Genomic DNA, 25206 nt, shown 5'->3' on the forward strand with positions numbered 1-25206 from the left:
GCGCTAAAGGACAGAGAACGAAGAAGCTGGTTAATGCACTCTTCCCAACCCTGCTCCGAGCAGGGGCCTACCAACCGAGCCATGCAAGAAGATGAATACATCAAATCAGCTTTTTCTGCTTTCCATTTGTGTTGTCACGTTATATCTCAACGAACAAACGTCGACAGGTTGTCGTCCGCTTCAGCAATAAAAGAACTCATGCGGGCTCCGAAACGTCTCTGGTTTCACCTTTGACTTGGTCAGTGACTGCGTCTTTATTATGATACTTGGCCAAACGAATATTCATTGAACCAATGACTACATTGGAAGCAAGCCTGGACGGCGCCAGTGAACGCAGTACTGAGGCTCACTGACATTCACGTGAATGACCTAAGCCTGTGCGGGCACGTCAGAGGGTATAGAAGATGAACCACGTAGATGGCAACAATACTGCGAGAGCAGCCGATCGCTTGACAGGTATGTGGGTCAGAACTTGTTATAGCAAAACGGGTTATAACGAACTAATAAATATAGCGAAGTATTCGTAATTCTTCTTGAAATTCCCATAAAAACCGTGTATTTTGTGGTTTTAACGAAGTATAAAATTTGTTTTAAGTGGATAAGATATCCATGTTTTAGTTCAGAATGAAGATTTACTCATCATTTTGCAGCAATCAGGCCGATATATCTCGGCGTACGACCCTGCTCATGATTTGCCTTAATCACCAGTTCAAAATTTCCGCGACGGAAATACGACAGAAAACCGAAATCTTTCGCATTTATTCGGCAGTGCGCAGTGGGCTTTTGGTTCGGATTACCAAGTGGTTGAACCCCCGCCTTTTTTCCACTTTTCCGAGCTGCACGCCAAATGGGCCATTGTCAGCCGCGAGTGTGGACAATCGTTATAACAAAGTGCAGCTTCCCCTTTAACTTCGTTGTAGCGAGGTTTTACTGTAGATAGATGACGTTGTAGAGCACGGCAACTGAGAGAATGTAGAAAAAAAGAAAAAGTCCGCAAGACTTGGAACGCGCATCAGCACGACGAAAAGCAAGTATACTGCAAGTGGGCGGTGCATTTCACGCTCGAACTGAATAAACCTAATCTGGCGGATCGCGCGCGTTGGATGTGCCACATTCAGCCACGCCAGCGACAACGAATGGTGCGGCTGCACGCTGTGCGAACGACGACCACGCGTCTCGCGAGGTTTCCCCGTCGTCGAACCACGTGCGTGTCACGTGGCCGCCGAAATAAGAGGAGCCAGTCATTGTTCTCGCAGGTGTGCGCGCGGTCACAATGAGCACGAAGGAAGAAAAAAAAAATCTGGAGGGTGGACGAGTAATATTGGGAAAGGAATGAAATATGGGAGGTAGGGTCAGGCCGAAGGTGGAAAAGAAGGAAGACGCGATGGCGGCGCGCTGCTTGCACAAAAAAGACGAAGGCGCTCGCTGTGTGTTGCAAGAGTACGTACTCCGCGGATCTTGTTTGGCTGGGCCACCACGCGACGTATAGCGATGCTTCGTCGGCGGGAAAGGACGGCATACACGCACGCGGCATTTGCTTAGCATGATTTATTATTGACTGGTTGGCCCTAAATCACGTACATAGGTAGCTATAAAGCAGAAAATGTGTAATTCGACGGGCGCTTGAATTCGTCTGCTGGATTCATGACTCGTGGTTGTTTGAGGCAAGACATTCAGCAGAACTGGCCTGGACGACGGGATGCAAGCTGAATTTTTGGACGTCGTGCCTTTGAAGAGCAATATACATGATAGGTATTGATTCGAGTCGATAAGAGACATAGTGAGAAGGAAAGAAAATCAAATTCTCGTGTTTTACGTGCCAAAACCACGATATGATCACGAGGCACGCCGTAGCGAGGGACGCCGGAATAACTTTGACGACATGGGGTTCTTTAACGTGAGCGTTCTTGCAATTCGCCCCCCCCCCCCCTCCCCCCCATAGAAATGCGGCCGCCGCGGCCAGGAGTCGAAGCCGCGATCAGCAGTGCAACGCCATATAGCCGGTAAGCTGCATGCCGCGGCGGCTATTTCTCAAATGAGCTTTATTAGTTCATTACTAGTATATAAATAATGTTCAGGGCTTCATTTGGAGGCCGAATTATTTTCTTTCACTTCTATTTATTCGTTGTCATATATCGCGCCGAGCGGTCGACCCCATCGATAATGATGTTTTGGCGGCTTGCGAGCCAAACATAATGGCATGTGACAAGTCATTACAAAATCTGGTTGAAATAGTACGCGCCGGTGACGCCAATGTCTGCGTTTCCTTCTCTGTCTTGTGTCTATGTTTTCCCAAAGGCGAACAAGGTTCTATAAAGGTTATTCTGGAATTCAATAACATGTTGAAGATTAATATTATTATAAAGCAAAGGCAGGAGCTTTCAAAGCAAGGAATAGACAAATCCCTGCCGATTTAGAGAACTTTAGGCTTCGATAATTGAGATTTTCAGAGACTGTTTACATTTCCGGGACTCCAGTATATAGCAATGTCGAGGGAAAAAAATAATAATAAATGCCGCGCGCCATTTTTTTCAGCCTACATATGACCTAGCTGTTAGAAAACAAGAAAAAAAAAAAAAAAGAACGAGAGAGAAAGAGAAAAGAAGGAAAACTACCAAAGAAATTATTCACACAGGCCAAGGCTAGCTAGCTCGCGATTATAGAGCGAATATTGAGCGAAACAACACATTGTTTGCTGAAATTCTGAGTTTACAATTCAATTAGATATTCTACGAGACAGGGCAGATGATATTATGGAAGATTCAAACGAGCCGTCAAATGCGCTCAACAATCGCTAAAAAGCAACCTATCGCGTTTGTTGAAGGAATATGATTAGCTATAAGCTTTGAATATAACTCATCTAAGATTGCCTGATCTAGCTGCCTTGTTTAATTCTTAATGGTTTCCTTTATGGCCTCGCAATTTTCTTCTTTCCTTTACGTGCTTGTTCGCTCCACTTCTCAAACATTTTATGTACTTTTGCTTCTTTTTAACTGGGCGCGCTTTACGTTTGTATCTATAAGATGAGTTTTTCTGATATTGCACGATACAATGCGAGTCCCACTTCTGAGACATTTTATGTACTTTTTCCACTTTTTAACTGGGCGCGTTTCATGTCTGTATCTATAAGACGCGTTTTTCTGATATTACACAAAACAATGCGAGACTGACTGCGTGTAATAATGCACTTTCTATCGCTCTCTCTCTTTTGCAATTTGGTGAATCTGCGGCTTGCTTGCAGCTGCTGCTTCTTAAGATAGAGCTTTGCACAGCAGGAGGCTCGTGTAATCTTGTAAATCGCCAAGTACCATGAAAGCAAGTGTATTTCGCATTCCATTAGTCGACCTAAGCAAATATTGTCGGCATGTTGTGAGCCATCCTTGATTTCAAAACCCAACCCAGGACGTTCTTAAGGTCAGAGTGGAACAGGGGACGCAATGCCGGTTGCATAAGTAAGTTGTACCGTTGCAAGGGTTGGAGAGACCCTGTACGTGATCGGTGTCGAAGCCTGGGATGACCCCCTGTTCCCCAACCTTTCTTTCTTTTCTTTTTGCGAAGCAGTAGAGCTCAGAAATGTTGGTAGAGCTGGCAGAGGGCACAGCCTCCGAAGACGAGGCTCGGTTGCTGCGGCCCCCCGAGTGATCGGGGGCAGTCGAGGGGACGCCGCTAGGCAACAACCCGGGGAGAGCAAGAGACGATGGATTTAAAGAAAGCCCGCGGGTGCTGCTGCATCACCCTCCTCCTCTGGCGGGTCTCCCCCTGCCGTGTGGACATTAGCAAAGAAGCCCACCTGGCGACCTGGCACGGGACGCGATCGTGCAAGGACTCTGCTCGGTCGGAGGAGCGGTGGCAAGCTGCCAGGCATGGGCACAGACCCCCAGACCGCGCGCCGATAGGAGACACCCTCGCCGCCGGGCTCCCTCTCGCTGAAGTATCGGAGGGCCGAAAGACGATGTCGGGTGCTGCGGGACAGAGGGGAAGCCTGCTTCGCCCGCCTCCCTTCAGAACGATCATCGCGGGCCTCTTCTACCGAGCCCAGCCGCCAAGCAAGCGGACTGCCGGCTGCCGCCGCGCGCGGGGCAGATGGGTGGAAAGGGTGATACAGACCCCCCCCCCCTCCCCCCTATGCTCGCTCTGCAAACCGGTGCGCGTAGTCGCGTGACCGGCTCGCGACTGTCGCGTGACCACGCGCGCCTCCTGCGCGCCGACACGTCGCAGCCGTGGCACGCTGGTGCGCGCGCGTGCCACGCGCCGGTTGCAGAGCCGAGATGACGCGCTGCTGCGATTTCGGTTACGGTCCCTGATGGCTGCGCATGCAGATTTCCGTGCGCTGAGCCAGTGGCTGAGCGATGGACGCAGATGTTAAGCGGCCGTGTGCGGCCGTGTGCGGAGGAAAAAACGACGCAACGAAATAGAGCGATGTTTCAATAGAAGCGGTGGGCTCCAGCAACAACTTTCTGAATTCCCGTAGAAACAGTTACCGCGCTGCGGATAACAGCATCAGTGTTCTCGTGCACGCTGCTCATGGTGCAAGTATATACGGCAAAACACGAAGAAAGGCTTCTCTCAGCAGTAAACGCCCTCCTTGCCCGATCGATGCCGCTGGAAAGCTGTCGAGAGTAGAGTTCCTGTACATGCTACCAAAGGTAGCATACGTATACAGTACCTATAGTCAAGAGGGGGAGTCACAGCAATTCATCGCAACGGTTGCCTTTCCCCTTCCGAGCCGATACCCACGTCGTTCTTAGCCACGCCTACACACCTCTTGCGCTGAGGTAAACCTGCGGCAAAGTGGACACACGTGCCAGCTAATTATCGAAAATTCAGCGGTGACCAATTCGCTGCGTTTTTTTTTTTTTTTTTGTCTCTTGCCCCATCTAATGGCACGGTGGCAGAACTCTCTTGAACAGAAAAAAAAAAAATACTTCGATTACAATTACGACCGAATGATTGCCCCTGAAGGAAAGTAGAAGAGCGCTGAGCTTCTCCTGCGCTGTCAAAGGAGTCTCTTTTCTGTTGAATGAGTTTCTAATTCATTTATAGCGGTTCCTTTCTACAGGTCTTGTTTATTTTGTTGTTTTCCATTAGTTTGAAGCGATTGATGTTTTCGACCTTCTATATTTGTTTTTACGATTGTCGCACTCATTGCCGCTTCCAACAACGCTAGAAACCTTGACCAATCCCCCATAGTGAACATGCATCAATGTCTACCGAGAAATCACACCCGGTAAAAGAAGAACAACGCGAATAGGAGCGTGGTAGCCTGGAGCAGGCTGTTCGCATTCCATCGGAGCAGCAGCAGCGGGTGAACAGGTCAGTGGCACTGTGCACGCCGCGCGGTCACACAGATGTTTCTACGCGACCACGGTTCATTTCACTGCCGGCAGGTATGTGGACTTGATAGTGCGAGTCAATTAAGTGAAGACGTCGCCAGAGCACCTGGAAGCGGGCACATTGGCCGCGCACTGCGACCTCCTCGGCATCGCTGGACGCGGTCGGCGCAGGTGGCGCTTACGTGACGACCCCCTCCGTCGATCGAGATGCCCTTCACGGATTCGCTCGCATCGGTGTCCTCCGGCGATAAGCAATGCTGCCTGTTATAGCAATGAAGCCCCCCGTAAGCAGTTTGTTTTCTTCTCCGCAGCTCGGAAAACACCTGGGCGACGCGGCCACTCTGGGACGCACGAGAAGAGCTTGTATGTGAAATCCAAAAGTTAATCTGACGAGTCGCTTGATGCTATGCCATTAATGAAACTTGGAGATGCACGTGCCTTCTCGTGGATAGAGACGCTGCGAGCCTTCGCTTAATGTGTGGTTAGACTGAGGAGTAGTAGGACTTTCGTATATTTCAGCGGCAGTAGCGTAGCAGAAAAATAAAATAAAAAATAAAAATACTGAAACGACTATAAGAGAAAAGAACGCAAACAGGGAGGTGGCAAAAGGCGTTGAGTCGCACAAAAAAAAAAAAAGAAAGAAAGTAAACAGCAGCGAAGGTAAGAAGTGACAAGAAACGGGACGAAGAAAGGTCGCGCAACCTCTGAACCCTGCCGAATGTGGACTGATAATTTTTTTTTTTTAGTTTTTTTATTTCGTCTTTGCATCGCTTACCTACGGCGACGCCCGTAGATCGAGGAGGGGACAAATATATAGACGGGAGGAGGAAGCAGCCTTGCCCGCGGAGACCCCCGCGCGACCCCGGACAGAAAGAGCGCGCGCCCGATACACACACACGCTGCAGCAGCAGCGGCGGCAGGAGCAAAGAAAGCGGCGCGAGAGCCCCGGGCCGCTGGCACAACAGGCGGTGCTTCTCTTTCCGTCGGCCCCTACGGCGCCCTCGAAGTGGGGGTGGGGGGGTGCAACGGGGGTCGCGCACACCGGCGCACCGCCAGGCGCGTGTCTCGCACACCCCGCGCCAGCTGCCGCCGCAACAGATGCGCTCGCGGGGAGCAAGCGGCGGTCCCCCCGCCGTGCAACGCGCTTTCTCCTCCCGTTGGCGGGGGCCAGCCCATCAGACCCCCTCCCCCCCCCCCCCCCCCACCACACTTCGAGGCTACGCCAGCAGGGAGGAGGGGGGCAGGCGGGATCGCCGTGGGCCCAGATCTTTCGGACCGACAGCCCCGCTGCTGCTGCATTTGCGTCGTCGATCAGTGCCGGTCACACACGTCGACTGGTGCGCGGTTGTGCAAGCTCCACTTAGCGTGTTCGTTCGCTCGCGGTTTGGCGTCGATCGGGGCGACGCGGCTGCCGCTATGGTCGTACTCTGCCTGGTCTACTCGAGGCCCGTGCGGCCGGACAGCAGGCCCAGGAGACTGCGCCACTGCCACTTCGTTGTTTCGGACGAGGAAGAAGGATCCGGCAAGGTCGTCGTTCGCACCAGGTCAGTCGTGGTCACCTACAGACGTTGCAGCTGCTCTCGTCTTCATTAGTGAGCGTTCCCAAAGCATGTTCCACGCGCTCAGGGTTGCTGTGCTATATAAGGTGGATGACACCGTTGCAGCTTTGGCGTGTTGCTTTCGGCATTGCAGCTGTATTCGCGTTATATACGTACGTCCGACAGGTGAACACGTTGCATTCCAAAGCAGTGCACGAATGCAAAGCGCTTTGACATTGCAAACACACCCGTGAAAATATTGATAGGCATTGGGCACCTTGCACACCTGCAGCAAGTTCTTAAGTTCCTGTTTTGTCAGTTACTTCGCCTTCAGTGATACCTTATGCGACAGAACCCAAGATCATCTTGAGTGCGATGACGGTGACCAGGCAGAAGCCCACAGCCAAAAATCGTACCGGAATGTCTATACTAATCATTTTGTTTAAGCATGCCTCGACAAAAGCTCACCAGCGTGTTTCGGGGGAACCATCCGAAATTGTCCTCACCGTGCAAGGTATAACAGTCAAGTAATATTATTCACCACATTCAGTAAAAAGCGAGCGGACAATCGTACTGACCACTTGATTATGGTGCAAATAGCAAAAGAGACTCGGTGGCTATTCAAAGCTTTACTCTTCGCGCACCTCTACCCATCCGTCGGCTCACGTCGGCTCAGAGAACTGAGCCGACGTGAGCTTTCGTCCAGCAAGTTTTTGACCGGACACATACACCACGAAAGGAAAAGAACGCATGGCTTATGTCCAGCCAGTATATGTCAGTGAATGCAGATTTTTTTATTTTTTTTTTTTTCGTGGATGCGGGGTGACACAAGCGGTGTCTAACGTTGTGTCTCATCAGCCACTGAGCGTCGAGCGGTATAACGCTGTGTGCGGTGCATCAATCGATATCTGTTGCTGTAAATCTTAACGCAGCCACATGGTACCCTTTGTGTGCCTTTTAGACTTATGTAATGCACTGAGACAATGTCACTTCGCACGATCGTGCAAGAAGAAATTCAAATGTTTTTTACTACTGCCGTGGTCTCTAGATTTTCGCTCCCGACAGTACATGACTGCCACTTCGGTCGTGGCAACAACCGTGAATCTATCTTTAGGTTTGTGCCACACACGTGCGAGTGGCAACAATGCTCAGGTTGAGTTCTGAGGCTAAAGCAAAAAGAAATACAGAAACATGATTAGGTGGCTGCTGACTGTCAGACATCGACACTGTATGCACGCAGTTTGGAGGTTGAAACCTGTGCATGCGAATTAAACCGCTGCACGCGTATATAGGCTTAGCCGGTCGTGTTCGCGCCAACGTGTATCGCACGCCGTCTCCTGCATGTCGTCCGACGCTATATTTAGTAGGCGTCCGAAATTTCCGCAACGCGTCGAGGTCTGGCGCCACACGGATACCTGTCAGAGACACAAGACAAACGGCGCGTTTTTCAACACGCGCCTTTGCCCCGCTGAGCAATGCACGCGCCTTGACAAGGATATACGCCTTCGGCGAAATGCTGGCGTGAGGCAACGACATTGGACGTTCGTTGCTACCGGCAACGAGAGGACGCACCCTTATCGCCCTCGACTGCCTCTTCCGTAATAACCGGAGTGACGAAGGGCCCGGGCCTTCTCCGTTTATCGGAACCGCCATTTCAACAGCTGAGTTTGTTGGCTTACAGATGCGCCCCACGTTTCTGATGGCAGCCCGTGTGGTGACTTTTCTGACACGAAGTGCCGCTTTGCGACTGGTGCGACGATTTACGAAAAATCTGCGATTTACGTGCCACGCGAGACGACAGCTCGCGTCTAGACGAAAGCTCTGGTCCACTGGCCGTCTTGAACGCCGGTTACGTTGGGGGCTCTCGAGAGAGGACGATGCCTGTCACGTCGTTCTGGAAGGCAGGTGGTGGGGACTGCGACAGTATACCCGAATCCCGATTACTACGCCGAAAGAGAGAAAATAAATCAGAATGAGGCGTTTTCCGGATACGTATACGTGACACTCATCAGCGCCTTCAGTAGTACTCTTTGGACGATAGTTCCGTGAGAAATTATAACGGGGCTATACACAGCACCTGACTTTCGGAAAGATAGACGGAGAAGGATATAGACAGGTCCACCAGTCGCTTTATCGACCGACTTACAGCAAGGCGTCTGAGCACGCTGCACATTCTTTAACGATTTGCTGCGTTTCGTCTGTTTTTCATAACGAGTTCGTATACGTCTGGGGAATTGGGTTCGCGACCAAATATATTAACCGTGCGGTAAGATGCCATATGCGGTTCGGACCGGCGAGGGAAAGTGCGAGAAGTTGTCAACTGCACAGAGAAACTATGCCGTCGCGCAGTTTCCATAGTACCACGATCAGCCTGCACACTCGACGCGTGTACGTATAGACAACGCGCTCATGGGATTCTCTGGGCCGCTGACGACGATGCGCCGTGATGCTGGCATCGTCGCGCCGGCGCCCTCGCATCCACGCCGTGTGTTGTTTCCCCAATGGCCCAGTCGGATTCATCGCTGGGTCAACAACCAAGCGTTTGTGTCGTGCGTGATGAACGACTCGGCGGCGTCCGTCGCGCGCTCGTTTGCAGCGCGTCAGGCAAAAAAAGCGCTCTTTACAGCGACGCCAACACTTGCGCCGTCCGACGTGTCGCGGAGCGGACGCCGAACGCAGGGCGCCCACGCGCGAGCGAGGGCAAATGCACACGTGTTGTTTGCGGAGAGGACGCCAACGTGAGGGTCGTGTCTGCACGTGCCGCTCTTGTCTGAGCCGTGCTCCCATTACAGGGCTGCAGAAGTATGCGTCTCTTCCTCAACGTCAACAAACCGGAGAGAAATAGGTAGTGTGATCTGCATCACCAGCGCCAAAGAATGCCACTCACGTAGTAAGGACGAAGCACGATCGAGGTATTTCGATCGAGGCACGGAAATAAAGCGGTGGGATCGGCACAGACAACGCCAAAGACAACTGCGCACGCGGTTTCTGCACCATGAATGAAGTGTAAAACACACCAGCATAACTTCGCTAGCTGTTTTGCTTCAAGTTTGAAATGTTGTCGACCTCATCTTCGCCGTGTAGCCTCTGGCAGTGCGTAAGTTGGCAAAGCCCAGCGGATGTAAAGAGGTACCGCAGGAGCAAAACGCTATCGCTAGGCTCGAGAGAGCAGGCGAAACGTGCACTAAACGCCACTTGGCCGCTCTTCCAACGGGGGTAAATGGAGCGCGGTTTTTTCCCGAAGAGCGTGCTGTTGCCGGGTGGCGCCACGGTGGTATCCCCAAGGTGACGTCAGTGCGGGGCACCGTCGCCACGCGGCTCCTCTTCGACAGCCATCGTTTAGTTGGCGCCTTCCCTATTGTTAGCCCATTACGGGAATTTACCGATTACGGTGCGGTCGTTATTTGGCAGCTTAATCGTTCCCAGGCTCCGTAAAATGTTCGCCCATTTCCCGTGTGACCGCGGCGGTCTGCACACACGCGTCTGTGCTCGTGCGTGCTGCTACTGCTGCTGCGTGTGTGTGTTTAAAGATGCGACTAGAATTACGCCGCAACATTATCTAATCTTCATCCTTTATAAAGTCTTTAATCAGCCAAAGGAATCACACTTTCTGTTGTTGTGGAACATCGGTTGCGTCGTTACAGCGCGATATAAGCATGCTGTGCACGTCGGCTCATGAATCCCTGTCGCTCGCATGCGTTATTTTTCTCTTTTGGCGTATTTCACGTTTTACTTATTTCGGGGATAGCAGTCTAGTGAGTGATTGCTGATGCTTGATTGATGGAGCAGTCACATAAAGGAGACGCAATCTTGTATGTGGTTGCCGTGTCATTTAAATATATGCTGCCATTTATTGCATGTTTTTTTTTTTTTTTTCGTTTCACGAATTAGTTCGTCTGCCGTTGCTTATTCAATTCCGCACCTCGCATCTTCAGCAGCTTTTTTTCCTCTCTGGCTGCGGTATATATATTACAACGGAAGACAAAGAACCACCGACCTCGACGCGCTTCTCGACGGCCACGAAGTCACCGCTCTTCTGTCGGTGTTTTCTTCACCGTCACTACTACGTGACAATATGGTCAGATGCGTTTTCAACACGGCTCTCGTTTCGCCTCACATATACGCGCAAAGTAGCAGCTTCCGTGGCTTAGCATCGGGCCCAGGCACCCAGCATGCCTCCCAACAGTTATGACGCGCACACGAAGTTGGGCATGCGCCTTGCAAGTTTCCGCCGCCGGCAGGTGACCGGTCCAAGGCCATCACTATGAAACTCAATGGCCAAGGCCACGCGGCGGATCGCGCATACTTGGAGCTCCACGGAGCAGCAGCACAACGATACCGATTGGGTCACGAACAACCGCCGGGTGCGCTCGGCAGTGCAACTAACCGCAGCTACAGCTAAAGGCGCGTGCTATCACAATTCAAGGTCTAAGAGAAACATAATCTGCCGTGCTGCAAACTGACCTTGGCGGACGGGTTGCTTAATTGCAACGGCGAGCTGTGCTACTGCCGAACGAAGAAACGAAGCTTATGCGTTCTTCTTATAAAGTACTGGACAGTCATATTGCGCTTGACGAGCTAAGCGTAATTCAAGCTGGAACTAGAGTACCAGTATTCATGCACAGAGGCCCCACCGACTTCGGTCTTTTGAAAATTGTTACAGCGCTCGGCGTTGCCACACAATGTGTGCGAAGGAAATGACGGTGTCTTTTTGCTTTAGGCGTCCCTTTGCATTAAGGCTGCATTGCGCTGTTTTAGAATAAGTTTACAAGAGTTCCAAAAACGTATCACCTATGCAATATCGCCTGCGAGGATTCTTCTATCAGTTTTTCGATCGTAAATCCATTGCGACTTTATAACAAAAGGAGTCGCGGCATTTCTTTCCCTGTCGATGCGCCGTTCAAATTTTTGGCCCGTAGTGCAGGTTTAGAGGCTTTCCATTACTGTCATTATTTCTCTATAAAGAATAGTTAGCATATACATGGCTAAACTGTACTGACAAATATTTTCTCACGATGTGCGCAGGTTGACCCGCACGCTTTCGACGCCCAAGCGCTGCTCCACATGCAACAAGATGGTGTACTTTACGGGCATCCGCTGCAAGCAGTGCGGGTGAGTACCCTTATAAACGTGCTTGCGCTTGTACTCCGAATAACTGCTCCAGTTGCACCAATGTGCGCATAATTTTAGTTTCACGACTTTTACAACGCCTGTAAACATTGATACAGGACACTCTCGGGCATTTGCCCGCATATTTAATACCTGGACGCATCACATCCCGCGCATTCCTCTTTTGAAAGGCAAGCTCGTGAAAGAATTAAGGGGAAAGAAATAAGGCCGTGAAAGAAAAAGGCTCAGAAACACACCAAGCATGGCAATGGTCGCACATTCGTAGAAAAGTTTCTTTGGTTTCACGTTTGTATAGGTGTTGTTCGTGCGCACGTTCAGAATCCAACTGTGACCAGCTGTTGTTATATGAAGAAAACGAGAACGACCGTCAGATTTGTTTTGCACTTATGTGGGTCACTATTATCTACTGCGCTGATGGATGACAGCTAATCAGAACGAAAAGTCGGACGCACGGGTCGTCAAAAAATGAAGGGCTGAATTAGCGAGCACCGGACTTCGCGTAGCCTCTGACCTTTCACTCCCGTTCTGTCGCAGCTGTGCATCTCTCGCGCCCCGTGGTTAAACACACACCGTCCCCGCCTGTACACAACTCGCGCACGCAAAATACGATATATCAAAGCACAAAAATAGCGGGACAGAAAGACAATTAGATCTCGTTCATCCAGTTAGCACGAAAGAAACACTTTGTTTAAACCCGGTTGTTAGATTGGATTGGGGTCCCCAGTCCAGGACCCCCACCTGCAGCTTTGAATTAGAACGTAAATTGTATTTTGTATGAAACTGTTTGTGTCAAATCTAAGGTCTCACGAGTCGTTGCAACCAAAGAAAGAATTGCTGTATTGCAGTGTCGTTAACGAGAAAGAGCGTATTTTTTTTTTATTGAGACTTTATAACAGAACAAATGCACAAGGAAAAAAAAAAAAAAAAGAAATAGAGGCCACCAGTATAGCAAGAAATTTACTATCATTGGGGGCCTATACCCTTGGGCACAGCGACAGCAAGGTTGTCGATGCCATCCAGGATTTCATTGCAGGGTCAGAAAGATTTAGATGATAAAATCAAGGCTTAGGGTTCCGAAATATTTTTACAAATTTGATGACTAGCTATTTATTTCTTTTTTTAGTCTTTATTTATTTCTCTATTCTATTCAAGTCATGTGCTATATTCTACCTATTCATTCTCATATGCGTACGTATTCCCAAATTTATGTTTGCAGTATTTTATAAATCTCCTTTCTCATTGTTACATCGAACTACCCGGTTCTTGACCAATCCCACAGAGTGGGTATGTGCCACTAACACCAAGGCTCTACATCTACATCTACTAGCATACCTTATGCATTTGTCCCGTTGTAGTGACGACGAAGAACCAGACATTGCAAAAACAACGGGTCAAAGGGACACTAAAGAGAAAAATTATTTCTTCTGTCTATTAGTAAATTAACCTTCTACAATATCAAAACTTAATGAACGCGCTCAGTGCCATATGCGCGGCGCACGCGATCGAAAGAACCAATAGGTAAATGTGATCGCAAGGAGGAAAAATAAAAAAAAAAAAAGAAAAGTTAAGGACTTCATGCTAACATTCATCAATCATTAAAGGCAGTTTCTGTCTCATTTGAAAAACGGGCACGAAAGCAGAACGGGATTTTAGATGTGGCTAAAAACAAAGGGTCGTCTTTTAGAAAGCGATAAAAGGGGAGAACAACGCGCGGAGCGAGGCGTCAGAGCTACAGGCTTCTGCGAGGGGGCCCCACGGTAGAACGCGTGCATCGGCCGAACAGCTGCTGGCACGGAGCGCGTCCGTCGCCGCCGACAGCGCGTCCCCAGGCCCAAGCTGACGGGCGGCGGTGGGCCGCCGTTGGCGCCGTCGAGGCGAGGGCAAACCGCGGGCGGGCTCTTTCAGCCGCCGACCAGCCTCGGTTCGCGCGTCCCTTCGGTAGCCTGGGCGCGAACTACGGCGCAAGCAGAAGCCGCAGCAGCTGCGGTTTCGGTGGCGGCACAAGAAGGCACGGCTGACCGCGAGTCATGGCTCCTTGCAGGGCGCTGTCGCACGAGTCGTGCGCCAACCACAGCCCCCACTGGTGCTCCCCGGCCACCGTTGTCGACATGGGACGCCACAGCACCGCGGGGAACCACCCACCACAGGATGCAGGTGAGCACGCGATCATGTTCTTCGTTAATTCCCAGTCAAACAGCCCTAGCCTTCTTCCGCGGAAACGCGGCAGCAAGGGACGACTCTACAAGAGCAAGCTTGTACCCAATGGAAACCAGTGCAACACGCGTCTGGCAATAAGTAACCGGCATTCGTCATCTTGTCTCGGCTGCATGCATATATATATCGGAGGAGATGGGGCCCACCTTTTGACGTCCACTGTAGTGCGTGCGACGACGTGTGCGCCTACTGGCACCATGGCACTTTAACAGGCAAAACCACGGCACACGAAGTAAAATAAAAATAAAATAAAAAAAAAACGCTACACTGCCGTGGCACTTGTGATTAATCTTTTATTTAGAAGAAATAACAATGCGACGAAGATTGCACTTCGCAAAATTTTTTCGATTATTTCCGCGGGCCTTGCAACAACGGCAGTTCGCATTTGTGTTACGTGCGGAATGGCTTGCCGATGCACACGTCTACAGCGAGTGCTTGGACGATTTTGGGCATCAGATAAAACCCACTCCCATTTGGAACGGCCCGATCTCACGCTCTCTCTCGCGCGCAGCCGAAGACAGCTGCGAGGAGTGGCGCTTCTCGAGCGTCGGCCACGAGGTGCTTACCGTGAGCCCGCTGATGGGCCAGCCGTTCCTGTTCGGCAGCGGCGATCACGGCACTTCGGCGCCCGCTGCTCAGCTGCAGCCGGCGCTGCCGTCGGCGCCGCCCCGGTCCCCGACGCTGGCCGTGACGGGACTGCTGAAGGTGGTCCACTGGCTCTCCCAGAGGCGCAAGGCTACGCGGCCTGACGCCGCCGGCAAGCAGCACGGCCGCTCACGGCTGGCCGACGAGCGGCTGGCGCGCAAAAAGCTCAAGGTTCTGAGCTCACACCAGCCGGCCGCGACCACGCCGCCTTGCACGTGCCACACGCGCAAGGCTTCGTTCGCTGCCGGCATCCTGTCGCCCAACGGCAGCCTCTCGTCGAGCGGCTACATCTCGTCGTCGGCCTCGTCGGCAGTGCAGACGCCGTCGGACACCGAGCTCGACTGCCGCGGCGCCCGGGCGCACGAAGGTGGCCCCTGCCGGCTGCATCCGACGCGCGGCGCCGGCCTGGTGCGCCAGAACGCTGTGATCAGCGAGCACGGCCGCACGGGCCGCCAGTGGCTGGCCAACAAGGCGCGCACACTCAGCCTCGAGACCAAGGCCAACGACGTCGAAAAGCTCTGCGCTACGTGGCCCCCTCTGGGAAGGTCAGCTGGAAATCCAGCAGGTCAGTCCCACACTGGGGTTTTTCACCTACCTTGCTGCACAGTGAGTCCAGAGCATTGCGCCATGGTGGCTTTTGAATGGAGGATGGGGTTTGCTCACTTTGGCAAGTGACACTCACTTGAGCCTGTATAAGAGCTAGACAAGATTGGTCTCTGCTGTACACAAGCCCTCAAAGACGTTGACAGGTGTGTGTGCCCATTGGTTCCTTTGTGCAAGCTTGAGGACAGAGCCAATGGGACTTGGGGATTTGAGTAGATTTTGTTTGTGGTATATTAAAGTGTGCATGTTGTATATGAGACTTAAAAACTTGATAATCACTCTGTACACTTGAACTGCTATATCCTGGAAAATCCTTATGCAGAAATTTGATGTACAGAATTAGAGAACAGTTCAATAATGCCCGACGGCCCTGAGGGTAACATAAATAATAAATACAAAATGACACATCAATTTCATACGCTGCTTATTTGACTCAGAAACCCGTAGTGCCTCCGTGAGTGTAAACATGTCATGAGCTTTCCCTAATTATTTATAAAGTCCAATGCAATTGTCCTCTTTATTCCATGTACAGAGAACTTTCCTGAAGAACCAGAGTCTGGCATTGAAGAGAGCGAACAGGAAGACAAATCAAAGTAAGTTGTAGGAATCCGATAGTACCAGATAAACATGGCTACATAAGTTGCTTACACATCTTGCCTTCAATTATTTTTCTAGAAACCAAAGCACCGATATCAAGGACACATTAGGTGAATGGTGTGTGCCGTACAAGGATGTGGAGTTCAAGGAAAGACTACGACAAGGCAGGGAGACAGATGTTTACAGGTATAATATTCATGCTTGTCTTTAGCAATCAATTGCAACAAAGATAAGTTCAGCCAAGAAAATTGTTCCTGCCTTTGCTAAAGTTGTTAAAGTTCAATTTGCTGTATGTGTATAAATATTTATAATTGTATACATAAATGTGTGTATGTTGTCTGCATACTGTACAGGTGCAGACAAAGGTAATTGGAACATGGGGGCTGTGGCCAAACTGCACTACAGAAACGGCTATGCTATTAGTACCATCATGCCAAAGCGAGTGTTCAGTCGCAGAAGCTGCGAATGACGCTCCGATTCATGGGTAAAGAAACTGATTGAGAATTGTGAACTGGCTATAAGCACTGGCCTGTGCATATTATGTGTGATCCTATTTCTAACTGCCTCTTGAGGCTGCTAGAGGCTACAATGCAGTTTGGCCTTACTTTACTTGGGCCACAGCTCCCGAGTTCCCATCACTTTTGTCTGCACCTTTAGCTACATTGGTACTTATGGCCTATGTGTTGCTGCAAATAAGTGTCAGCAGCTGTTTCTTATTGGGAAAGAGCATAGCTGGCAACGCAAGCTGTAAAGCTAGAATAATCATGATTGCCAGTAGAAAGACACTGTGCTTCATATATAATATGGCGATCATTACAGGGGACGTTGGCATGGTGAAGTCCTCATCTATACCTTTCGACACACCAAAGAACAAAATGTGACAAGATTTTGGGAGGAGGTTGGCAAACTCAGCATGATCCGTCATGAAAACATTGCACTTTTCATGGGTGCATGTGCAGAACCACCACAGTATGCCATCATCACCAGGTAAGCATTGTGTTTCTGATATTTTGCATGCATGGGCCATTATGCAACCCTCATCACTGTAGTTGAGCAGTTAACAATATATTTTTTACTTATATTTACAGCATGAAGAAAGGTCCATCATTGTTTGAACACATCCATATCAAGAAGCACCACCTCTCATTCCACACCAAGGTCAATATTGCAAGGCAGATTGTGCAGGTAAACAAAGTAACTTGCATCATTATTGTGGTCTCTTGTCTTCAATATAACTTGTATTGATGTACAGAAATGGTTGTGGCATGTAATGAAACAAAGAATCCCACGGCTGGCGTGCTTTCTCCACTTACATATTTTCCCTTTATTGCTAAGAAAGGATTAAAAAAGATGTAATCCTCCTCTACATATAATAGATACTTTCATAAAAAAAAATTCTTCCAAGCCTTTCTTGCCTCCAATGTCTGCTGACGTATATGGTAGTTGCTTCACTAAAATTTAGCTCCTTACTTCCCTTGATTCATCTTGAGCATATCTGAGCCAAATTTGAGGTAAAACATTCCAGTTAAAAACAAAAGAATGTAGTATGCTGATAGCTCGAAAACAAGCATCAGAAGCACCATGGTATGCAAGCCTGCTGGCAATCTTGGAACTGCGACATGGAATATAAAAAAATTATACTGTTTAACATCTTGAAACTGCACAATAGGTTATGAGGGACACTGAAGTAGAAGGCTCTGGATTAACTTTGACCACCTGGGATTTTTTTTTTTTTTTTTTTTTTTCATTGGGGGCACCTAAATGAAGTAGATGAGCATTCTTACATTTTGCCACCATTGAAATGCAGCGGGAAGTCAAACCTGCAACATTGTGCTCAGAAGCAATACACCATAGCCACTGAGCAACTGCAGTGGGTAGCATGGAATATTCATCAGCATTGCTATGCCAAAATTGTAGCAGAAATTGTGCTGTGAAGTTTCAGGGTGGCCAATTTCTCAGCCTGTGTCTTTCATTGTCCTTACAGGGCATGGGCTACTTGCATGCCAAAGGCATTGTGCACAAGAGCCTCACCTCTAAGAACGTAATATTGGAGAGCCGAGTCAAGCTGTGCCTCTTGGATCAAGGTCTTGCGGAAAGAGTTCATGACCTGTCTGATCGTGGCTGCCTTGCACGGGGCCATCTCACCTACCTGGCTCCTGAACTGATGCGCCAACTGAGAGTGGAGCCACCAAATGTCTTCTCAGACTGTGAACCGTCGCAAGAGTCGGACCTTTATGCCTTTGGGTAAGCCCACATTCCAACTCGTGCATACATTTTAATTCTGGCTCGCTGTGCTACACAAAGAACGAAGCCTCAGAAAACAGACTGGACTGCCATTTCTGGTCATGCTATCCATACTTATTCCTTTTGTGATGTTACTTAACCAGGAATTCAAACATGAGTTCAGGTTTACATTCTGCCAGAAAAATGTTCAATACTTATCTTTACTGCTTGTAATCTTATCCACAATTCCCCCCCTACCCCCTTTTTATTTACTTATGTTGCTAAAGGCCACGACTGCTGCAAAATTAGCATCTGAGCATTAAATTAAAACACTTTATAACTACCAAGGCAAACTAATGTGTAGCTTTATGTGTAGTCAAAACATACCTCGAGGAAGATGTATTGCTTGTGTTCTTTTTTTTTTTTTCTGTAATCTTGCCCTATAAAATATTGAGAAAGGGTAAATCTGCTAAGCTTGCTTAATGAATGCTTTTAAATACGAACTGACAAAATAAAGCTGAGGAATATGCTAATATAAATGAGTGGCACTTTATGGACACTTGCTTTAAGCTAGCTAAATGCATTGTATGGTGATACTGGAGCAGCTCTAGCATTCTGAATTTTGTTCCAAGATGCATTTCTTGTATGTCTCCCAGTAAATTATAAATGTCTAGCAGACAGTGGCACTGCATAGCAAGGCATTAACGTGTTTTCAACCTGCTCTTTCAGGACGATATTGTATGAACTGATTGCTGAAGCCTTTCCATTTGGCTTTCAACACCCACACTCAGTCATTTGGCAGATTGCATCTGGGCAGCAACAGCCACTGAACCATCTTCAGTGCACTGGGAGCTTCAAGGTAAATCCCCCCCCCCCCCCCCCCCCCCCGCCCCATTTTGCATTGCCATGAATTAGTTTTACTTTTCGCCAGTGTTCATTTTCACTGGGTTATATTGTTATCAAGCTGTCGCTCGGCACAAGACGCATCTTCAGTACCTGATATTTTTTTAACATCACCGATTCTATAACAAAGGAGGCGGGTCTAATCAAATTGCGCATACGCTACAGATACTGTTGTACATTCTTGAATGAATGTCAGTACCAGCAATTACTCTGGAATGCACGATGAGACATGTATAAATAGTGGATGCGCTTGATGAGTAGGTTCAATGATAGACGACTGTGCCTGCTGCTATTGTGATTTGAGTGTTGCTTTTCTTTCTGGGCAGAACTTGCTCAGTAAAGAGTAAAAGTCTTAATGCTTTTGGTAGTGTTTGATTCTTCAGTCACTACAGCATGAACAGTATTAAGTTGCCATTTGGTGAAATGTAACATAAGTTGATTCTTGTCTTTAACCTTTCTTCCTTTCACATTACATCATGCCTCGCATGATGTTTTATTTCTCTGTCATTTATGGCCTTATGTCTGCCTGTCCGTGTTGTCTGTGCCAAATTTTCATAACCTGCATAACCTGCAATGGAACTGACATAACTCTGGCACACATATCTATAATGCTAACATGGCACACGCGAATTACCTCAAAATGAGCTGATCTGGCCCAGTCTCCACAGATTATGCAACCACTGCTGCAATTCTGAAATAAAGCAGTCGTAAATACATTGATAGCCTGCACTTTAAATTTTAAAAGCACGAGAAGAAGCACTGTTACCTGTGGTTCTGTGTTAGGGTGCATTGTTAGGACGCATGCGTGAAGGTCATGACCTTAAGAGAAGGTGTGTCTTTGTCTACAGACATTAATCCATGAATGCTGGTTCAAGGCTCCTGAAGCTCGGCCCTCTTTTGTCACGATTGGACGACAGCTCCAAGAAAATGTAAGTTATGCTGCTACAGTGAATTCTTGCAGAGTTAATGAACCTTCCTGCTTTATGTTCCAAGATATGAGAATTGGCATAAGTGCTCATATGAAATGGGGAACCGTTAGGAATCTCGCAAGCTTTCTTGCATTACAGCACCGGCCACATGCTAGAATCCACATAACTTGACTAATACCTCAAAAGCAGGCTATAATTCTACTGTGCAGGAAGCCAGCTTGTGGACAAGCCAATATAACAATTTCAGCAAGTGGTCTATAGCATTAATTTGCTTCTCTTATTACAAGCACTTGTGGTCTCTCCACTAGTGTAAGTATAAAGAGACTGCATGCCGACCACTACCAGGCCACAGCCAGTGCTGGTAATGACTTTGTAACCAAAAGCCACATGAAACACAACACAACGAAGAAAAAAACACAGGATGCGTGTTTTGTCCTGCGTGTTGTCCACGTTTCATTCTATCGCGCTAAGTTGCAATAATTCCATACTGACTGTAGTCCCTTCTGCAGGTTTTGCCAGTAAAGATTGCTAGTAAAAATTCTTTATTCAACCTATTTGGAAGTAAATGAAGCCATTAGTACAAATGTATTTGTTACTAAGGTATAGAATTTGTGATACCACAAACTCTTATTTTTTGTAAAATTGCGAGTTTTGCTGCAGCCTTAGAGTGACACAGCTTTTTAGAGCAAGATCTGGTGTTATTACAACATTCGCTATGTTTGTTGCTTGCAGGTGACTCTCCACAGAAAGCACAGTTCCTCTGAGCCCGACCGCTTGCACCATTCTGGTCTTGCCATTGGCCGACAGCCGCTGTGTTCCTAACTGACCCATGTCTACACTCGCGTCACCTGGTTATTCTCCCACTTCAAGGACCACAGTCCATTATCCAATACTCCGTGGCAGTGCTTTACACCATCGTCGCAATAATTGTGTGGACAAGCTGTCTTCTCTGCAAGTGGTGGAGGACTAAATAATAGCACACCCAAACGATCAAAGAACTATTTTGTGCATAAGCTGTGAACAAACAGGCTAGAGCTGTGGCCTGCTTAAGCCTGTGTACTTCTAGATCTCAACTTTCACATGGCCAGCTGGCTGCGATCCAGTACAGTAGAGAACAACATTCCAATGCACGTGCACGAGATTATTAAGTTTTCTTGGTTTCCTTTTTTGCTCGTTTGTTTCTGCAGATATCTAGTGTGAAGTACCTGAAATGATGCAGTGTGGTCGACTAGACTTCTAGAGGAATGTGGGCTCTTCCGGCAACGAACATTTATAATGGACTCCCAGCTACAATGGGCAGTTATAGGTTCTTGCGGGAGCCAAAGTGTACCACTGCAACATAGCAGTTTACAGAAAAAAAAGTCATATGCTAATGTGTAAGCTCTGTTGTACACGCTTCATGTATTTTGCTGGTTGTTAATTGCTCTGAGCTCTTCGGTATAAAATCAGTAGAATCATAGTCTGCAAAGCAGTTAGTAGCCAAAGGCTGTACACAGAATGCAAAGCTTGTTGGCACACCACTCCAGTAGGACTGCACGGATGTCAGACTACGATGACTAGGGCATTATGGTGCTGGTGGCACCGAATACCCGGCCTCCATGATTCAACTGTTTAAACCGAGGCGGGCTTTTTTTTTACCTACACTCTTCCAAGTACTTTATTAAGACTAGAACAATACGGCATTTAACAAACAATTTTTTTTTTACCACGCATTTTACAGCTATGTTTTTAAACAATAAACTCAATTGTGTTATCATGGCAAATTTTTAGGACCAGTTTATAGTACTTTGTTGTTGCTTTCCAGAAACTGGGCTGTTAGGTGCACTGTCACATAACTGATGCTTTTGATGCTTTTTGAATTTGCACTGTGCGGGGTTGGTGTTGCCAGCAAGGTTAGTTCAACAGTAAATGTTGAAAACATTTTTCAGTCCTCTCTGTCTAGTCAGTAAAGTGTACGATGTGACCACCGGCATCTCCATGCCCTCCAGACATGTGTGAGGAGGAAGGGGGTCATCAGCGTAACGGCTGTTTTAAGCTGTTTTCACTTGCCTTATAAGCGGAGCAATCCAAAGAACAGCATGTACATAGTGTTCAGTGTTCTACACTTTTGCGTGTCTCTGTGAGAGAGCTGAAGTCATCAAAGCCAAAGAAAAGTTGCAGTTTGGTCCACTGCTATTGCGCTCTAGTTTGAATCTCGCTACAGACTATGACTGTGACAACAGTCATACATGCAAAGTCTGTTGCAAATCACTGCTGGAGCTGGTACATACTGTACACACAGCTTCAGTGCTTGCAGAGTTTTATTACCTCGAGTGATGACAAAATTATATTCATCTAGCACTTTGTGTTGCATTATGACGTAATAGCGCTCAAAAATTGGCCTTGACACGAAGCCTCCAAAGGTGGGCTGCAGTGGCTATGGACCAAACAGTGACACGTGACTTTACCTTTACATAATGTGTTCCCAGTATACCAGTGCACCATTCCACACTCAGGGTGTTGAATGTTTTCCATTTGTCTTGAAAAGAACAGGAACTTGCAGACTTCATCATCTATGTAATGAATGGCTCTCATCCTTATTGTTGAATTACAATGTGCCAATGTGAAGTTGTCAGTCATCAGTCCCATATGTTTTTTGTTAAGTTCTACGATTACCCTGTGCTTTTTATTTGTAGTCTGTTCGTTTCTTTCTGTTAAATGTTTTGTGATGTAGAGAAAAAAAAAAGCAGTTAGTCTTAGGTGTATCAGTATAAAAACGAACTCCTGCTTTGCATTATTTTACCGAATGACTGTTATAAGGTAATTAGAACATTGTTAATGAGCTGCTACACATGTATAGTGATTATACTACTGCTTGTTTTCACATGTCGAGCATCTGTTGCCATGAAACTTGAAGACTGTAAAGAACAAAATTGTTTGTTGTGTATTGTGAACTGATCAGTGCTGTTCTGTACAGACATGAACCCAGTGCAGGTTCGCAAAAACCTCTTAGGTGTTGTGTGTGGCTCATTTAAAGTTCAGTATTCAGAATAAAGCAGCGAGCGGGTCCAGTTGTCCAAACACAGTCAAAATAAGCAAAATACTCCTAATTAGGTCAAAGACGGTGTATTATATGGAGATTGCAAGGATGAGTTTAGCGTCTATGAGGGTATGTTGTAGTGCATACAGACATCATTTTCTGCAGCCATCCTTGAAGTATAAAATGATCAAAGGAGCAAGCACTTATTAAACCAAGCCCTGCAATGCAGACAATGAGGTGCAAAATCTATAAACAACCATTCAGCTGAAAGAATATTAGAGTGGCTGTATTTAATATATACTAAAAGAAGCTTCATATTTAGGCTGACTACAGGACCAATCTATGTTGTGAGCATAAATCTGACAGCAAATATGGAAATATTCTTCCTGGCTGTGCACAGTCAGAAGACACTAGTCAGAACATTGCTCTTGCTTCAGACAGCAATACATTTGATGCACTAGACTTGTGCATTGCAGCGTTCAGCTGCTTTGAAACATAGTTTCTCACAGCTGTTGAACTAAGGGCGGAGAGAAAGCTGGTTATGAGGAGCATCCTGGACGTTCTGGAGAAGCATCTAAAGAGCATCTGCACGCCCACTGTTATCCTGATGAATGCAAGATGTGTGGTCAATCTTCCCTGTGAATAGAGCTGTGCATATTTTACTATCGATGCCATGACACAACAGCAAGTGAAAGTCCTAGCTTTTATAAGTTTGAATGTTCCCAGTGTTTTACTGTAAATAAAGTTGTGCTTCATGCTGTGGCTGGTGTGTCATGTTGCCTATGTAGTGAAATGGCAGAGGCCTGCATTTTTATTATAACCACAAAAGTTATTGTGCTTGTCGGTGCTTTATTTTTACTTAAAAATTTGCAAAAGGATTAGGAGGAGGAGGAATAAACATTTATTGCGGAACCAGCACTTAAAGATGGCCGGGCCTAAGCCTCCCATGAGGGGACGTCGAGGGCTTGCCTCGCCGCCGCCTCACGGGCGTGCTGGGTCGCCCAGGTTTGGTCGTCGAGGGCGGAGCTCCGCAGAGCCTCACGCAACCTCGACGAGAGGGTCGTGGTGTTAATGTGTGTGTACTGTGCTGGGCACTCCCACAGCATATGCGGAAGCGTAGCCAGGTGAGTGCCACAGCACCGGCAGTTGGGGGTATTGTAAACTTCAGGGAATATAAGGTGGAGGTGGGCGGGTGAAGGGTACGTATTTGTTTGTAGCAGACGCAGGGTGGTAGCCTGCGCCCGGCTGAACTTGGGGTGAGGTGGGGGGAAGGTTTGGCGACTAAGGTAAAATGCCTTAACGAGATCGTTATAAGTAGTCAGATTGTCCCTGGTGTCCAACTCGTCTCCGGCGCAGTTGACTAGTCCTCGCGCAATGGAGTGGGTGACCTCGTTGAGGTTGGGGAGGTGTGGGTGGACAGTGCCCGCGTGGGCCGGGATCCATGTCGGGGAGATCATGCTTTCTTTACAGTGTGGTGCCTGGCGGAGGATACGAAGAGCTTGAGGAGAAATACGGCCTTTGCTGAAGTTAGTGACGGCTGAGCGAGAGTCACACACGATGGTGTGACAGGTGGGATCTAGAGTGGCCAGGGCAATGGCCACTTCTTCAGCCGTTTTGGCAGTGGGGGTAGTGACGCTGGAGGCCTGGTGTAGGACTCCATCGCGTGTGGCGATGGCCATAAATCGTGTGCCATGGGAATATTGGGCTGCATCAACAAATGTAACGCCAGGTACACGAGCAAGGGCTTTTATGATTGCTCCGGCCCGAGCTTGGCGCCGGGCCCTGTTATATTCAGGGTGCATATTTCTAGGAATAGGGTCTGTGTGGATCCAGCTACGGATGTCAGTCGGGATCGATTGTTTGGGGCCCTGTTGCTGATGGTAAGTAAAGCCAAGCGTAGATAGAATAAAGCGCCCCGTTTCAGTAAGGGTGAGCCGTTCAAGCTGAGAGCGTTGTTGTGCTTCAATGAGTTCGGCAAGGGTGTTGTGAACTCCTAGTTGGTTGAAGAGTTCAGTACTGGTGTAATGTGGGAGGCTAAGTGCTTGCTTGTAGACCATTACATTTTTTATTGT

At 48.1% G+C, this 25206-nt stretch overlaps 1 protein-coding gene across 2 annotated transcripts in view; it reads left to right on the forward strand.

The window, feature by feature from the left end:
* LOC119443009 (kinase suppressor of Ras B) overlaps nt 1-23896 on the forward strand; it is a 92028-nt gene extending 68132 nt beyond the window's left edge. The window contains exons 1-12 of one of the 2 annotated variants that reach the window (XM_037708113.2): nt 6464-6877; nt 11897-11983; nt 14043-14155; nt 14727-15425; nt 15996-16056; nt 16139-16246; nt 16880-17047; nt 17149-17245; nt 18045-18304; nt 19013-19142; nt 20035-20115; nt 20848-23896. In XM_037708113.2, coding sequence (XP_037564041.2) covers nt 6750-6877; nt 11897-11983; nt 14043-14155; nt 14727-15425; nt 15996-16056; nt 16139-16246; nt 16880-17047; nt 17149-17245; nt 18045-18304; nt 19013-19142; nt 20035-20115; nt 20848-20937 — 2022 coding nt within the window. In that variant the 5' untranslated portion in view covers nt 6464-6749 and the 3' untranslated portion in view covers nt 20938-23896. Of the gene's footprint in view, nt 1-6463; nt 6878-11896; nt 11984-14042; nt 14156-14726; nt 15426-15995; nt 16057-16138; nt 16247-16879; nt 17048-17148; nt 17246-18044; nt 18305-19012; nt 19143-20034; nt 20116-20847 lie in introns of those variants that run through there. The other variant, XM_037708114.2, reaches the window with a different exon arrangement.
* Nucleotides 23897-25206: the final 1310 nt, after the last annotated feature.

This window comes from Dermacentor silvarum, chromosome 2 (assembly GCF_013339745.2).
Source record: "Dermacentor silvarum isolate Dsil-2018 chromosome 2, BIME_Dsil_1.4, whole genome shotgun sequence".
NCBI classification, from domain to species: Eukaryota; Metazoa; Arthropoda; class Arachnida; order Ixodida; family Ixodidae; genus Dermacentor; species Dermacentor silvarum.